We start from the raw sequence: 17,509 nt of genomic DNA, 5'->3' as shown, positions 1-17,509 counted from the left end.
AGTTCCCACAGAGCCACTCTAACTAAAATGCCTCACTGTCACATGTATTAAGCATCTTACATTTCAAAATGGCCACAGGTGCACTTTAACTAAAGTTCATTCAGCAAGTTTTAATTAAAGTACCCCCACTTCCATTCTGAAATGTGAGATGCTTAATATATATGATAGTGAGGTATGCTAATTGAGTGCTATCTGATGTGTTTGAATTAGAAGGTGTCAGAGCATGTCTATAGTTACCCTGTGAGACTAAGCCATTTCTCGTCATTGCTTAAGAGACAAAGCAGCTACCCACTGTGGTGTTCTCTGTACGTAGGAAGCATCACTTTGGATCAGTGTTGGTGTTTTCCTAACAAAGTACATTGGATAGATTTCCACTGGTTGGTTTATTTTAACTTTGTTTGTCCCTTTGTTCTTTCCACCTTTAAAATTGTTTTGTTCTCTTCTCCTGCAGGTGGAAACCAGGATGGCAAATTCAGTGTTGGCTTCAGAGATGGAGTGGTCAGAACAGTAGTGAATCTTGACAGAGAGACTGTGGCATCCTATACCTTGATCCTGGAGGCCATAGGTAAGTGTTTCGCCCCTTTACTTTTTGTGCATGTTTGCTTTTTGCTGTTCGAGCAGTTGGGTTAGGTTGCAACAAGTCATGTTGCCTTACAGATGCAAAGATAGAAAGGTCTACAAAGCATCATGCCAATCCAGTTTGTGAGATTTGTTTTAATATAATAATAGGATTTATATCTTGACCTGTACATGGCAGCAGCTGGTTTTAATGGTTGCCAAATAAGTTAATTATCTGTGTTGGTTGCGTCCTGGTGTTTCCTACACTGCTCCACCGTGACCTGAAGGAAAACCTCCTCCTCGGGGTAAGAAGGGGATTTAGTCTTTAGTTACAGTATATTCTGTTGCAATAGTAATATTACACTGTGGAATTATGGTGCCACAAAGTCAGCCTCAAAATGTCAGGCCAGCCCCTGCCAATTAACACTGTGGAGCCAGCTGGCATGATTAAAGGAACTAAATGCCAGAAACATTCTGGCCACAATCACCACAGTGCTGTGTTAGTTTCCAGGACATTTTATGAAAGAAGAAATTAAATGGTAAAGGAAATTCCCATGGAATGCAGAATCCGCTGTTGAGGGAATGCAGGTGAAAACCAGGTGGTAGATGCACCAGGATAATATAATCAAGTTACCAGTGGTTTCCTGGTATTTAGAGATGAGGATAATAAGATCTCTCTGGTAAAGACTTTGGCCTCTTTCTACTTAGCAAAGCAGAGGAGAATTCTATCTTTTCAATTGCTGAAGAACCCCTTGCACAGTTAGGTTGTCTCTTGTATTACCGATTGGTGAGTGGGAAAGTTGGTGAGCATATCTAAAAACATAAAGGATCAGCTCAGATCATCAAATAATTATCCAAATTCTTGTGTTTTCCAAGTTGGCAGGTCCCATAGCCTCCAACTTTGATACCTTAGCATTTGGCTTGTGTCAAGGTATGTCGTTAAAAACATGTTAAATTCTTGTTTTTCATTACTCTTGGTAACCCTTGGAAACTTAAAACCAAACTGCATTTTTTGCTACTTCTATGTCATTGATCCTATAGATAGGATCCTATGACCCTAATTGCACTCATGCTTTATCAGAGCAGGGTATTGTGTAAACACTGTTCTCCCATGGGTTTTAAAATTTCATTAATGATGAGGAGAAACAGGATACAGGATGTGAAGGTTATTTTCTAGGCCTCTTAACTTTTACTAGTTTCTCAGTAATTGGCAATGAGTTAATGGTTCAATGCATGTGATTGCTATGTTTATATTTCTGATGTCATACACTGGTTCCCAGTAGAAAGGGAATATTAGTCTCACTTAGGAGACCTTTCACTGATGACCAACCTCTTGGCATAATTGGACAGTTCTTAATTTAGTAGCATAGTAATACTGAAGAGATTGTCTGTGACCAGCAAGAGAACTATACACTTCCTGTGTTTAAGAAGGTGAGGCAAATCATTCCATTTTTAAATTTTTTTTTACAGATAATGGCCCTGCAGGGAACAGGCGGACTGGGACAGCCACCGTGTACGTCACTGTGCTAGATGTCAATGACAACCGGCCTATCTTCCTTCAGAGCAGTTATGAGGGAAGCGTACCTGAGGACATCCCAGAATCCAGCAGTATAGTTCAGGTAATTGAACCTCCATTTTTTGTGGGTCCAATAGAAGAGTGTGAGATGGGGAGTCTCACTTCCATTCCCTCTCTCTACCTTCTTGCAGTTAGCTAGAGAGAGCCAGATACTGAGATATCTTTCCACCTCTAAATCACAAGATTACCTCTTTGCCAGTGCAAAATTATTTGTGTTTCTGTACTTGTTAGTCATTCATTTCAATCTCTAGATGGTCTAAAAATCAACGGAGAGGCAATCTGGTAGAAAGGAAGATGGGCAAGTACAGACGGGGGTTCAAACAGTAATGTGCTAAGAAGGAAAAAACTTGAAATGGCTTCTATCCATTTTTGAGAGAGAGAACTGCTAGCAGATGCCTTTTCTTTTCACTTTCTTTGGCTTTTCTTCTCTTTCTGGCTCAGTTGGCGTCATGTGTGGTATGTGAGGCCAAGGCCCTAGCAGCAGCAGAGCTGTATTTTGTGAGTTCCAATCCTGCCTTGGGTAAACTAACATTTTCCACAGTGTGGAGAGGAAGGAGAAAAATAGGCAGGTCTCAGTAGCAGGCACCAAAGGCACCAGAACAGAGCTGCTTTCACAGGGACATTTGGCTGAGGGCTTAGCATCTTTTCTTTCCTCCTAGAGAGTTAAGAGGCCGGGAGAACACAGAGCTGCGTTTCTGAAGAGAGCAAGTGTGTATGTAAAGAGGCTCTGAGGGGAAAATAGTAAGAAAAGAGTTTGGAGTCTCATTTTTATTTTTGTCTCCCCTTTGGAACTTGCCATCAGTAGCTGAATGGCTGAATGAACAGCTGAATGAATGCATGTATTCACTGAGCCTCTGAGCTGGTGGTTTTCAACTTCACTTCAAATCAAAACACTTTCTGGAGCAGGCACCCAAGAGTCTTTGCAGTGCACCCTGAGAGGGCTTCTTGTGTCTTGAATGTATGGCTTGGTGCTGGAAAAGGGATAGAGCTTTGTCCCTGTCCTGTGTTGGAGAAGGAGAAAGCAAAGCAATTTACTGGAAAAAAATGAATGGGGCCTTTCACCTGCAGAGCTGATTTGATCCTCACCCAGCTTGGTAATAACTGAAAGTTGTTATATTCCAGCACCTGCAGTTCAGGGTGGCATTTGCAAAGGACATTTCCTTTCAGAGCAACTTGAAGTGCTCTTGTGTCCTCACAGAAATGTGTCCTATAGGTACGCTCCTCTGATATTCTCATTTTTTAGCTTTTATTTGCTGGTCCTGGGTTATTCAGAATGCCTGTGCTCCACTTTAGCTATGCTAGAGTATAATTTTTTTAATGATATCAGTGTACCCAAAGGTCGTGTGCCCTTTTTAGTGTATGCACATATACAATTGAAGATATATGTAGAAAATCCAAGAACTGGGCAGGCTGTGAGTTTCTTCAAACCCTAGGATGCACATCATCAAGATGTGGGGGAACTGTTTCTGTTCATATTAAACCTGAGCTCCACAATCGTGTATGCCCTCACTTCTTAGGCTGCCAATTCAGTGCCATGTCCACATACAGCAATTTAGGATATAAATAAGAAAAAAGGGGGGTGAATTCAGTGCTTGTCCAATAGGAATTAAAAGAATTGGGATTGCAAAGTATCTCTGATGACTTTGAAATAGTCAATGTGGGGACCCCCTTCCTGAAGGGGACATGCAATCAGTCTGCATTAGGCTATCTGGAACTCACAGGTGAGAATGTAAATCTTCACCCTGGATCTAGGACCGTGTACTTTCAGACTCCTCTTCCATCTGTGTAACACCAGGTCAGAGAACTAAGCTCCCATTTCTGGGCAAAGGCTGAGAATTGTGAAATTAATCTCAGCACCCATGAAAACTCCTTTCTTACACATTTCCTTTCTACCTGATAAGTCATGGCCATCCACAGCAAATCCAAAAATGACAGATAACAATTAATTACAGGATTGACATGATTTTCTGTACTATATGGGTGTATAATACAGAAAGTTAATGCTTAGCAAGTAATCCCCCAAGGTGAGTTATAGCAGGATTCCCCAGAGACTGTTTTGATGCATCAAGTTGCTGAAGCATCTTGTGCACCAGCTCCACTCCCCCAGCATTTGCCACCCCTCCTCCTGCAAAGTGAAGAGCTTGCACTATACAGCTGCCTCTCCCAGATCTGCACAGCTAAGTATCCGCCTGCTCCACTAGATTCCTCTGTTCCCCACACAGGGTCCCTTGAAGGTTCCTCTGACAGTACAGATTCATTTTATAGGGGCCAAAGATTTGTCTCTGGTTGTCTTTGTAATCAGCCCTTGTCCTTTTAGAGGAGCAGTGAAAGGATGAACTTTCTGCTTTGTTGATACAGCCATGGCATTTAGATCCCTCCTGGAATTCAAGTTTTGTTTCCAAGTTCTGGTGGATTTGCTCTGGGTACCCACAGGTTGATCAGGCCTCGTCTTCAAAGGGCATGTGCTGGTCTCGAACGTTTTGGTTTGTTTTTCCTAATCAAATATGGCACGTGCTGGTCTCTGCACCTGCATTGAGCCCTTTTGATGAGAGTTAAACTGAATAGGTTTTCTCATGAAAAGGTGTTTTTAAGAAGAAATATAAATGCTTGGAACATATCTCTTGTTTATGCAGGAACCTTTTTGTTGCTTCAGCGTGGCATGGTGGTCCATATTAAGAAGCAGTGCGACAACAGCTCAGAACCAGAACCAATCTTCATAGTAGAACCCCTCCCCAGAGATGAAGATGCTTTCTAATATACTTGCTAGAAGAAAATGTCCCTGAAAGTCTGAAACGGGGAGGAGGTGACAACCTTGCAGAATTCACCAATAAAACCCACTTCAATAACCCAACTTTTTATCAAAGGAGAGTAAAATGCATTACACTGCATTTAAACCATGTCAGTTAAGACAGCAATACAGGAAAAAGGTCAATTTAGCTCAACTGAGTGAGCTGCGGTAGCTGCTTTCTCCTTCCCCTTGGAATTTCCCTGACTTTTCTAATGTGTTACAGGCTTTTAGGGTAAAAATGCTCAGGACTTAACAGTTCCAATTTTCTTGAGGGGGCACCTGCCACTTCCCTGATCATATTGTGAACTGTTCAGTGCTGGGCATTTCACTTATATAATGAAATAGGAACTGTCAGGGACGACATTTTTTTAATGGCCCTAAAATATTAAAATATGCCATTTTTATTTATGCTGCCTTCTTCAAGCAGCCTTTCTTTAACAGTGGAGCCAATAATCCCACTGGTTGTATGTCCTTACAGGTAATCTCTCTCACTGGTTTTACATCCTGTTCAGCAGAAATGAGTGGGTACATAGTTCCTTTCCATGTAACTGCATCTGGACCATCCAGAAGACCTTTATCATGTTTTCATCTTTATTTTGTGCAGATTTACCTGATCCTCCTGTTCACTGAAACAGCTCCTCAGCAGACACTTGTGTTTTATCATTAAATGTTTGACAGCCTGAGAATTATAATGTGGCAATATCTATGCAGATATTCTCTGGAAAGCAGACAGAGGCATGCATGAGACCTGTTTAAGAAAAGGCCAGCTGAAAGAACACATTTTCTGTGTACAAAACTTCAAGCTGTTCTAGAATGACAGTGAGTGCCTTTTAAAGGAGGTCCTGATTCAAAAACAAACCAGCTAAAAGAATAAACATTTAAGTACCCTAAATGAAATACTAAAGACATCTTCAAGAAATATTTCTGCATACGAGGAATACAGTTTCAGATACACCATTTACAGTATGTGTAGTATACCGACCTTTGGTCACCCACTTGAGGGACCAGCATTTGTTATGTAGTGAGATTCTGGCTGTTTGCCCAAGTCACTTGTTTAGATGTTGTGATCACCTATACACTTGCCCAACGCCTGCTCCAACGCATTCTAATTAGCACAGATGGCGGAGTGCTTCTCCAAGCATGGCTGTGAAATCCCTGGAGTTCCTGCAACCCTTACGTTCTGGGCAATCACCCCTTCTATCACCATGATGTTTATTATTATTATGAAGGAGGCTGCACCAGAGTTTCCCAAATTACTGTCAAATGACCACCAGGTGCACTACGGTCCTTGCCTTATGGGTTAATTGCATGGCTCGGTTCCTCCTCTACACCGTGCCCCATGCCTCGCAGATGATATCCTCATTGTTCTCTTTTGCTTAGCCTCTCACTAGGCCCCGGACACTTGCTAGTCCCACCCTCTCACTAGGCTTCTTAGATCAATTAGCCCTGGCCCGCACCTGCCAGCAGCTTTGCAGGCTAGCTGATCTCTTGAAGTGGCAGGCATCCCAAGTGCCCTGCCACAGCAGACTCAATCAAGTCTGCTGTGACTAGTTTAGAATACTCCAGCAGCCTTGGTGTCACATGTATTCAGCATCCCCACATTTCAAAATGGTGGCAGGGGCGCTTTAACTAAAGCTTTTTGAATAAGCTTTAGTTAAAGCACCCCCTGCCAGCATTTTGAAGTGCAGGACACTGAGTACACGAGATGCTGTGGGCATTTTGATTAGAGCAGCAGAGCTCTGTTTCTTCCTCCTCCACATCCTGAAGCATGTGTAAAAAGATGCCCTGCATGACTTAGCCAGCATTTTCCAAAAGAATTAAGTAGTAGCATTTGAACTGCTTACAACAGCTTCTTACTGGTGTCTGCTGGACTGCTCCCCATTTCAGACCTGGAAGCAACATCTCTAGACATGTTTGTGAATCTGGAGTAAAAACAATCTCAGCTCCCCTTCCACCCATCCTCAAACCCTACCTCTCAGCATTTCCTAGAAAGGGTCACTTAACAGTTAAAAGGCAAAAGATCCCCTGGACCCCAGTGGTAGAAACTCCCCAGAACCCCAGTAGGGATTCTTATAAGAGGAGGTATTCAGCTTTTCTTACTAGAATTAAAGGCTGCTGCTTATTTAAAAGAGAAAAAAACCCAAAAGAACTCAAAAATATTATATTAGTTAAATTTAAGTGGGTTTAGCAAAGCTTCATATGCTCAGTGACCCAGCGATAGACTCGCAGAGCACTATTAGTTTTCCATTTATCTCCTCACTCATGATACCTAGGAGCCCTTCACCTTGGGAATAACAAAGAGGACTCCCTTCAGAGCCCAACAGTGCTTGGGATGCTCCACATCCTTATTTTAAAAGAACATGCCTATTTTGTAAACAGTGCTCACGGGACATCACTCTTTCCCATAAAATGTCCAAATTAATAGCACAGCATGATGATGATGTGCCACTCCATGGCACTGATCTATCTCAGCATTGAAGGGGTTAGGATTGCTGTGGGGTAACACTGTAGTGGAAAAGAAACTTTTGGCAGCTCAAATTCCACTCCTGGATCAGCTGTTTAGTCAAACATCTGAAGGGAGAATCTAAACCTAACAACACCTGCAAGGCATTTCTTCCGACTCCTACCTCCTTGCAAGCTAAATACAGTACCTTGAACTGGATCTGTTTCCCTCCACCTATCCTGGGTTATAGTACATAAGACCAAGTTAAGGGAATGGTTCTCTGCAGTTAAGCCACAGTCCCACACCGGGCTGGAAATAAACTTTTGCTTCTTCATAAGTAGAAGACTGTGAAGTCTTTCTGTCCTTGGTAAAACCTTTGGGAGTTCCTCTTCTCTCTGAACTAGGAGTTTTATTGACTAAGGTTTCTGAAGAGAGTCAGATATTTTAACATCAGCATGAACATGCTTTTTGATAAAAGAGATGGAATAAAGACTTTAGACTACCAAAACTTGGATAAACAAAGACATGTTAACAGCAGGGGACACTTTCCAAGCAGAAATTTACGAATTAGTGATGCATCAGTCAAACACTTCCCTAAGCCAGTACTGCTGGTCATATGTCACTGCTGGTGTCTAGTACCAGGTTAAAGGGCCCCAGGAAACAGTCCCCATTAGCTTTGTTTGGATCCATCCAGGTGTTACAAAGTGTCATGTTCCTATGCTGTCAGTTATGAGAATCCAAAGGCACAGGAGCTGCTTCCTTTCTATTCTTCCAAGTGTTTTTGGATGATTTGAGATCTTATTGATAGTAGTGAATGGTTTGAGATACTGGGAGGTGCAGTGGTTTCTGAAGCAGAACTGTAGAGGAACAGTAGCATCACATTTTAGTGGACTCCATGTCCTGAGCGGGTGGTGGCCTTCTTGGACAGGTCCGATGATGCTGGGAGACAGGCTGGCTCCGTCGGAAGCTGTTTATGGAACGCCTCAGGGAGCCCAGCCGCTTCCAGAGCCTCAGCTGTGGTTCGCTGGCATCCTCTGCATGGTAAGGCATGCACTCATGTGGTCCATAACGGGACTGGTCCAGTGCTGCTGGTTTGCAAAGCGTAACAAAGATAAAACAGGTAGCCAGGAGAAGGAAGATGCAGATGAGTACAATGATGATAGGCAGAGGGTCTGACTTCTCCACTGGGGGCCCAGAGCTCAGTGGGACTGAGTTAGTTGCAGTAGCTATGAATTCAAGAATACTTAAAGTTGGAGAGGTCTCATTCCCAGCTTCTTCTGTGTTCATTTTTCCTGCAAAGCACAACATAAACAAAAATAAAGTAAGTTTATCTGTAGGCTGTTTGGTGGCCCCTGCAAGATAGGAGGGTGGTTTTACCTAGAAAATGGCTAACTTATGTCAGTTGGCATCCATGTGGCTACTACCATCAGCAAGGAATGAAATTAGAGACAGAATGATGCTGTCATCTGTAGGGGAAGTCTGTCCAAATCAAGGCTACAGGAAATTTGTAGGACAGTGAGTGGGGAAGTTGTGTTGTAGGTGTCCTATGGATAAAGAGAGGACTTCCATCTATTGGGCAGTCAACACAACACATTTTACCAAACTAAAATTGACCCCTCCCCTTCCCCCCCCAGATAATTTGGAGATGTTTTTGCTGTCCCAGAAAATGAGGGTAACTGGATTTCCGTGGAGTCTGTCTGTTTAGGGGAATATGCACCTCTTAACACTCGACTCCTAACTGCTACCTACCCTCAAGCAAGTTGTGTGGATCTTTATTCTTTTTTAATAAAACAAATGACCCTGGCTAATACAGTCGGAAAGTAGGACTCTCCAGAAAGTAAGTATAAGTTGCAAGGCTACGGATCTGTTTTCCCAGGGTACCCCAAAAGAGCCCTAAACTTAATAAATCATAGCGTAGATCTATTAAAAGTTCTATGCCTTAAACCAGGAGTGTCAAACCCCTCTGGCCCCATGGGCCAGATGAGTGGAATGGGGCCAATCCCATAGGTCAGCTCTGGCCCACAGACCACCATCTCTTCCCCCCTCACATCAGATCCAGCACCTGCAGCACTTCCTCCAGCCAGTCCAGGGCTGTGCCACACATGGCACCCACTCCAGCTGGTCTGGGGTACATGGTCCCCCTATGCCAGATCCAGCACCCCCTTTGGCCAGTCTGGCACCACACTGCATGCAGTGGCCACTCCAGGACCCACATCACATGTGGTGCTTGCCCTGGACCGGCTGGAGCTGTGGCCATGTGCGGCTCATGTCCTGGACTAGCCAAAGAGGGCACTGGATACAGCATTTGGGTGGGGGGAGGCGTTCCAGACTGGCCTCCTTGGGAGTCAGATGATGTGGCTCCGCATGCCATCTCTTTGATACCCTTGTCCTAAAGTAAGCACCTGCTGTAAAAGAGAAAAACTGTTGAAAGGAATACCTGATAAAAGGGTATACTGTATATCTGCATATAACCTGCCTGCTGCAAGGCAAAATGGACCTTCACTGCAGCCCGCCATAGCTGGTATGCCACTTCCCTAGTGCTGATATTACTAAGAAATACCCATGTGTGGAGCTCAGCAAGGAAGTATAGGTCTGTGAGTCAGTGAAAATGCTTTCATTAAAATATTTGTAACAGAATTTTTGGATACATCAGAAATTTTCTCAAATTGTATTTATTGATGGGAGGGAGGGGTAAATCCCCTTCAAAAAGAAACAGTAACTATCCACAAAAAAGTCAAATTAAGTTTTCATCAGAAGTTTTGCAGGGCTAAAGAATAACTTCCTGACCACACCAGTAAGGGGAATTCATCTGTGTGTTATATTTCTGTTGACTTGGATTGATTCAGTGCAGACCAGGCATTGTTTTTCAGCAAAGTCTCCTGAGACTGATGATCTAAATTCCATTACTAAAGCATGTTACCAAGAAGAGTTCTTGCTGAAATCAACTCTATGTTAATCAGGGCACAAAAAGAACTACTTTTCCATTCTCTGTTAAATGAAATCTGTCACATGACTGCCTGAGAGGTTCCATTCAGTCATCTCGCCCCTGGCTGTCCCCAAAGCAAGTGACAACCAATGCAGGCAGCATCCCTGCTTGCAGATGCAATGCTGTGGAAATACTGCCAAATTCCTGTGCCCAGCCAGTGCTGATATACCATTATAGGCTTGCCCCCTCTTCTCTTGTTCTCTGGGAACTTTCCAACCTAAGAGCAGGTACTGGAGTTAAAGCTTAATTACACTTCACCTTCCTACAGAGAAGCCAGTGGGGAGGGAGAGTATTAAAGGGCCAGTAGATTGGTCCACAGCAGGGCAGGGTCCTGCAGTGGCAACTAGAGGATTTTTTTTTCCTTTTTAAGAGTAAGCTTTTTTAAAAGCTATGGCCTGTACCTGCTGTGGAAGAGATTATTTGTGGAGTCATTTCTTTCAGATGTAGAAATGAGACTGATTTCTTGTTCTTATATTCACGGAAAGGGAAGAAGGAAGCCAACCTTAGAGAGAAAGCCAGGCATTTTTGTGAATGCTGACTCCTTCCTAAGGCATCACAGGACAGTTAGGGTTTGATTTTTGCAATCACCATTTTATAGGCAGTCACTACACTCCCAATAGCTTTCACACAGATTGCTCAGATAGTCATTTAACTTGCAGCATGTTTCCTTTCCACTTTAGGAAATGGATAGGAGACAGGTCAGCTAAGTAATTTCTAAAATTATTGCGTATACATCTGATTAAATATTACAGTAGCCTTGAAAAGTCCCAGTATATGTTGGCTCTCCATAATGCTGGGTGCTATATCCACATAAAAGACAGTCACTGCCTGCATGGTTCACCATCTAAATCATACACTAAGCCACTATGGTAAATGAATATGATGAATATAAGATGCCTATAGACTTGACAACTTCTGCAATGAGAGATGACAGTTCTTCTTAACTACACAATCCTGACACATGCCCAGAGCAGGTCTGTCCTGTACACTGAATGAAGCAGTGGTCCCCTTGCCACTCTCAGTCTACGTCCACCTTATTGAAATAACAGAAAAGAGAAGAACACGTTCTTCTAAAGCCCTAGCCCAGCACTGCTTGCAGCAGTCTTGAGCTGCAGTTGCATGGAAGGACATGCTCAGCTCTGGGGCAAAGCATGTCCAGTGCACATGGACTCTATGGAATTTACTGAATTTCTACTGAGCATGAGAAACCTGTGATTTTTACACAGGATTAAAACTTGGCCCAATCTGAGCAGGTTTTGTGGAGAAGGCAAAAGGCAGAGCCACCACTTAGATCCTAGTTCCCAAAAAATGGAGGAAGGGAGGCTACAGGCTTTCAAGGAAGGATCTTAAGAATTCTCAACGTGGAAAAGATATGTTTCCCTCTCAAGAATGTACTTGGTAGCCATGTTGGTCTCAGATAAAAAGAAATGCAAAATTCTAAAACTCTGGGTTCAGAGATGATATCTTTTATTAGACCAACTAAGAAATCGCACAAAATTATCTCCCCCCTCCCCAGCTTTGTTCTTGGACATGACTCAACTGTTTGGGCTGAAATATTACCCCCTGCAAAAAAAAGAAAGAAAAGAAAAAATCAGCCTGAGTCAAAGCCTTGACCCAGAAAACTTCAGCCCACACACTTAAAGTGAAAATGAGGTCTTATGACAGGAAGTGTCAGGCACCCTTTATAGTCAGCACTCCCAGCTGTGTCTAAAATGATTAAGACAGACAAGGGAAGTATCATTATTTCTACTTTACACCTGTGAAGCAGAAAGATTAAGTAACTTGCCTGAGATCACATAGGAAATCTGTAGCAGAGGATGGAGTTGAAAAGATCTCAGTCCTAGTTCAGCATATTAGCTACAGACCTACTAGTCTTTACTACAGACCTACTAGCTTGTTTCCTCTCTGTGCTTAGAGGCCTGCTTGTCATACTTGCCATTCTGAACATTACCTTCCTCCAGTTGCAGTGTTTCTATACCTTAGCCAGCCCATACAAATTTTTCCAGCTACATCCTTATGATGAAGTCCTTCTATAAACGAGTGTAGCAGTATCCACAACAGTGATTCTCAATGTGGGGTACCACAAGATCATTTGAGGGTGTCTCAGGAGGTGTGAAGAGGTAGACAGGTAAGGGCAGGCTAAGACTCCATTTGCAACTCATCTCCCTTTCCCTGCCCAGCCCCACTGCAAGACTGTAATAATTAAATTAGTTTTTGAAATGGGGTGCAATTCTATTCACACAAGTTATGGAGGATTACCTCAAATTTAATGAAGGGTGCCTTGAGTCCCAAACGATTGAGAACCATCGATCTAAAGCAATCTTTTATCATTCAGATCATTTTCAGGTAGGTGGAATCCTTCCCAGCCACCTCAGACAGCACTGTTTGCTTTACATTGCCTGAGAAAGTCAAAGCAGCCATAGCAGGGCCAAAATCTGATTCACAGGCTAGACTTAACTTACAAACTAGTGGCTGTCAAAGCCTACTAGTGATTTCACTGATAATGCAAAAACTCTCAATTAAGCTAGTTGAAAGATTTGTAACAAATCACTTCAGAGCTGAATTTAGTAAAGTACAAAGGGTTACTTATACAAAGTGAGCTAACCACATGCAGCCTTCATTTTTATACCAAGTTAATATTAAAAAGTCAGTTTATACAAGAGCTTGAGCTTTACACTGTTGTACCAGTCATGGTATAGGCTACAGAAGTCTGTAGAAGTCTTATCCAACCAAGAATTTAACTTTCTGTCCCTCTGGAAGCAGAAAAAAGTGTGTGAGGTCCTGTTTACTTGTCACCATCATCATTTTTAATATAACCCCTGCACCTGATATGTTAAATACATCCTGAAGCATATGAACTTGCACATATCCTGGCACCAGCAAGACCACAATTTTTTTTTGGGTGGGGGGAGTTTTCTATGTATTTCTGCCAAGAGGAATTAACAGTTGGAAAATATTAAAATATTTACCATGCAAATGATCAAGGTACTAGAATGGCAAACAAGCAATTGCAAAGCACATTTTTAAACACATGTAGGAGGCCAATGTCTTATGTGTCTGTACATTTCAGACACATCTTTGCAGTCTTTAACATGGTGTTATTACTGGCTTAGCCAGGCAGCCCCTAAAATATTTGTGGCTGACAGCGTCTGTTTAGTATGACAAAGAGCATATGCTAAACAGACAAACCTGAGATTCAGTATACACTGCTGTAATTCAGTCCCTCTGTGATGCTGTATCAAGCCTTCATTCCCCTCATTCACAGCACTCCTGGATCTCCATTTATCTCACTAAATGTGAGCTCAGATATATGCCGCAGAGCAGCCCCTCCCCCCACCCACAGGCTGTGTTTTCCAGGTTTGTAAAGATATGCTCATTTTTGTTTCAGGCTCTGCTCTTCCCATCCCCTCTGGAAGTGCTGCTCATGAAAGTTTATTCACAATTCTTTCAGACAGAGAAATTGCCTTCCACGCACCAGGGAAGAGGCAGCATCCTCTGCAGGGCCCAAAGCTGCCCTGGTGCAGTGGAAGGAGCTATATGTAAGGCTAGGGAGAAATGTACTTTTTATCAGTTGTAGGACAGCAGTGCTGTCACTCAGGAGGGCATCAACTCCAATGTGACGGTTATATCTGCATAGTTTTGTAGCCACTAGAGCTGTGCAAAACTTTGCCGCCGGTTTTGTTTTGATGCTGTTTCAACCCGTTTCGAGGTCAAAACAGCGAAGTTGAAACAGAACAGGTATAGCTGAAACAGCCTTGAAACAAAACGAGGCAAGTCAAAACATTTCGCCGTTTCAACGCTGTTTTGACATTTCATCCATAGGCTGTAATGGAGAAGGACAAAACAGCCTATAACTGTCATTTCTGGCCTGATTTGGATGAACTTGCAGGAATGAATAGTAGCCCCTTCTGAGGGCATGAAGCCTGCCAAGTTTCAAGGAGATAGGAGCAGGGGGGTCGGGGAAACCGCACCCCAAAATCTTGAAAGCAAAACTCATGTCACATGTATGCGTTAAGCCACAGCAGGGTCAAAACTTCAGGCATGCTAGCCCCTGCTCAGGCCACAAAGGGTGCCAAGTTTCAAGGAGATAGGTGCAGGGGTTTGGGGGAAACTTCACCCCAAATTCTTGAAAGCAAAACATGGGTGCTTGTGCAACTGACTGTCTCTGTCGTGGGGCAGAAGCAGTTCCTAGCTCTGTAGTGATTCTTTTCTCTCCTTAGTCTTGTGGTTTTGTAGGTGTTAATCCTTGCTCATTAACTTGTTATCCTCATTAGCTACAGTGTATTGAGCTGGTCCCTGAGTGAAGGCTTTGTAGCCTCTACAGGGGCTAGCAAGCCTGCAGTTTTAACTCCACTGTGGTGTAACACATACACGTGACATGAGTTTTGCTTTCAAGATTTTGGGGTGGTGTTCCCCTGAACCCCCTGCACCTATCTCCTTAAAACTTGGCAGGCTGTGTGGCCTCATCAGGGGCTAGCATTCCTGCAAGTTTCATCCAAATCAAGCCAGAAATGACAAAGGTATAGGCTGTTTTGTCCTTCCCCGTTACAACATATGGGTGAAACATTGAAACAGTTTCACCATTTCAACCCTATTTCAATGGAACAAAATGGAACACCAGGATCTGGGGGGACATTTGTTCACCAGAGCACCCCAAGGGATGACGAGGTTGAGCAGTCATAAACTACTGCAAGACTGTTTCAGGCTGGACATAAGGAAGTATTTCTTTACTGTCTGAGCCCCCAAGGTCTGGAATAGTCTGCCATCGGAGGTGGTTCAAGCACCTACGTTGAACACCTTCAAGAGCAAATTGGATGTTTATCTTGCTGGGATCCTATGACCCCAGCTGACTTACTGTCCTTTGGGCAGGGGCTGGACTCGATGATCTTCTGAGGTCCCTTCCAGCCCTAATGTCTATGAAATCTACGAACAGCCGTTTTGAATCGAAACAGAATTCGAAACGAAACGCTGTTCCATTGAAATGTTGACACACTAGTTGAAACGGAACACTGCCATTTCACACAACCCTGGCAGCCATACATGTGTGAGCTGCATCGCTGCAACTTTAACTCTGAATGAAAGCCAGTATAAATTTAACAAAGAGTACTTTCCTCATCCAGGAAGTCATGAGTTGCTGTAGAATACAAGCAGTCAGTGTGCAAGAGGCAATATTTTTTATTAGATCAACTAGACAGTTGCAAAAAAAAAATTCTCTTTATTTCCAAGCTTTTAGGCACACATGTTCTTTCTCAGGCATAGGAGAATGCAAAAATAGTTACTGTAGTGCATTGGGCTAGGGACAGACATTATACATAAACTGGTTTAAGTGATCAGAAATTAGTTTAAACCTGTAACAGAACAGACATTTAGTTCACATAAACCAGTCTGAAAATGGCTGAAACCAGTTTGAGATAAACCTGGTTGAATGTAGTATCAGACTTAACTGATTTGAGTCAAACCGGTTTATGCAATCAATGTCTGTCCCAGGATCTTTAAGTTAAAGGATCTGATTTAAGTTAAATCAGAGCCTCCCAGCATCCCGGCATGCTCTCTGGGCTGGGTGGGGATCTCTGCTCCACAGCAGAGCTGCCCCTCCCCCCTGCTCCCTGGCTGGAGCTCTGGCAGAGACTGCGGACATCTGCCTGGCTTCTGGTCCCTCCCTGCGCTCTAAGCAGGGATTGCCCAATACCCTCTGCCTTACACAGACACACAACATTAGCTAGCAGACTGCATGCTGACTATAGTCCATGCTGTGGCAGACAGGACAAAAGCAGAATCAGCAAGTAGCTGGTAATATCCCTCTGTTGTTTTCTTAATGGACTGATAAACACTGTGCTATCAAGTCCCTGCTGGGCTGGTCAGAGGCAGGGGGGATCCGCCTCCCTAATCAGATTGGCCTGCCTGGGCCTGGCCATGCTCCCTCAGCTCAGCATTGTGGAATAGAAGGGAGGGCTGCTGTACCACCACCTGGGCTTCTAGCCTGAGCCACTGCAGGCATGTGGCTAGGGACAGACATTCGAAGAGCCTGAGCCTGAATTGATTCAATCTTTGCAGATTAGTCTAACCAGGCTCGGAGAGTAGATTCAGGCTAGATATCAGGAGGCACTACTTCACAGTCAGGGCAGCTAGGATCTGGAAACAACTTCCAAGGGAAGTGGTGCTGGCTCCTACCCTGGGGGTCTTCAAAAGGAGGGTAGATAGACACCTTGCTGGGGTCGTCTGACCCCAGCATTCTTTCCTGCCCAGGGCAGGGGGTCAGACTACATGATCTGCTCAGGTCCCTTCTGACCCTACCAACTATGAAACTATAAACTGGTTTGTAACTGTACAGACATCCCCTCTGGACTGATGAAATGCAGGCACATGCCTGCAGTGGCTCAGGCTAGAACCTCAGGGGTGCTAGAGCAGCCTTCTTCCCTTCTACAAGCTGAGGAGGGGGCGGGGGCGTGGCCAGGCCCCCACCTGAGTGGCCCAGCAGGAACTGTTTATCACTGCTAACTGCTAACTCAGTGTTTATCAACCGTTAAGAAAACAAACCTCTCCATTAGCCATGGGGCCATCACCAGGGAGAACTATATTGTGGTTGCTCGGGCCTGCGGGGGGGCAGTCAGGAAGGCCAAGGCGGAGATGGAACTGGGACAAGCTACCCAGATCAAGGACAACAAGAAGTCCTTTTTTAAATACATAGGGGTTAAAAAGAAGGTACCGGGTAACACAGGGCCTCTGCAAGACACGCTAGGAAATCTGGTCATCACACCAGACAACAAAGCTAACCTATTTAACAACTTCTTTGCCTCCATTTTACTGAGCAGGCACCAGATCAGCCCCCCCCACTGGGACCCCCTCAGGCCCCAGGGGAGGTGCAGCTACACCAAGGGTCAGCAAGGATCTAGTCAGGGAACTTCTGGAGGGACTGGACAAATCAGCTGGTCTGGACGATCTCCACCCTAGAGTGCTGAGGGAATTAGCTGAAGTCATTACAGGACCCCTGGTATGACTTTACAAGTACTTGTGGTGCCAGAGGACTGGAAGAGGGCCAATGTGGTTCCCATCTTCAAAAAGGGGAAGAAGGAGGACCCAGGAAACTATAGGCCAGTTAGTCTTACTTCGATCCTAGGCAAGCTGTTTGAGAAAATTATGCTGGCACACATCCACGAG

The 17,509-nt window shown here is 44.0% G+C and overlaps 2 protein-coding genes across 3 annotated transcripts in view; one reads left to right on the top strand and one right to left on the bottom strand.

The window, feature by feature from the left end:
- The window catches only part of CDH23 (cadherin related 23), a 556,494-nt gene that overhangs the window by 401,723 nt on the left and 137,262 nt on the right, over positions 1–17,509 (top strand). The window contains exons 26-27 of the mRNA XM_019538542.1: positions 452–565; positions 2,029–2,177. Coding sequence (XP_019394087.1) covers positions 452–565; positions 2,029–2,177 — 263 coding nt within the window. The remainder of the gene's footprint in view (positions 1–451; positions 566–2,028; positions 2,178–17,509) is intronic.
- The window catches only part of CUNH10orf105 (chromosome unknown C10orf105 homolog), a 15,237-nt gene continuing 5,531 nt past the window's right edge, over positions 7,804–17,509 (bottom strand). For both annotated transcript variants that reach the window (XM_019538546.1, XM_019538545.1), the window contains exon 2: positions 7,804–8,657. In XM_019538546.1, the coding sequence (XP_019394091.1) occupies positions 8,242–8,652 (411 nt within the window). In that variant the 5' untranslated portion in view covers positions 8,653–8,657 and the 3' untranslated portion in view covers positions 7,804–8,241. The remainder of the gene's footprint in view (positions 8,658–17,509) is intronic.

Source organism: Crocodylus porosus, unplaced genomic scaffold, assembly GCF_001723895.1.
Source record: "Crocodylus porosus isolate Cpor-Errol unplaced genomic scaffold, CroPor_comp1, whole genome shotgun sequence".
NCBI classification, from domain to species: Eukaryota; Metazoa; Chordata; order Crocodylia; family Crocodylidae; genus Crocodylus; species Crocodylus porosus.
The sequence above is the reverse complement of the archived record's forward strand: the minus strand, read 5'-3'. Positions and strand labels throughout refer to the sequence as shown.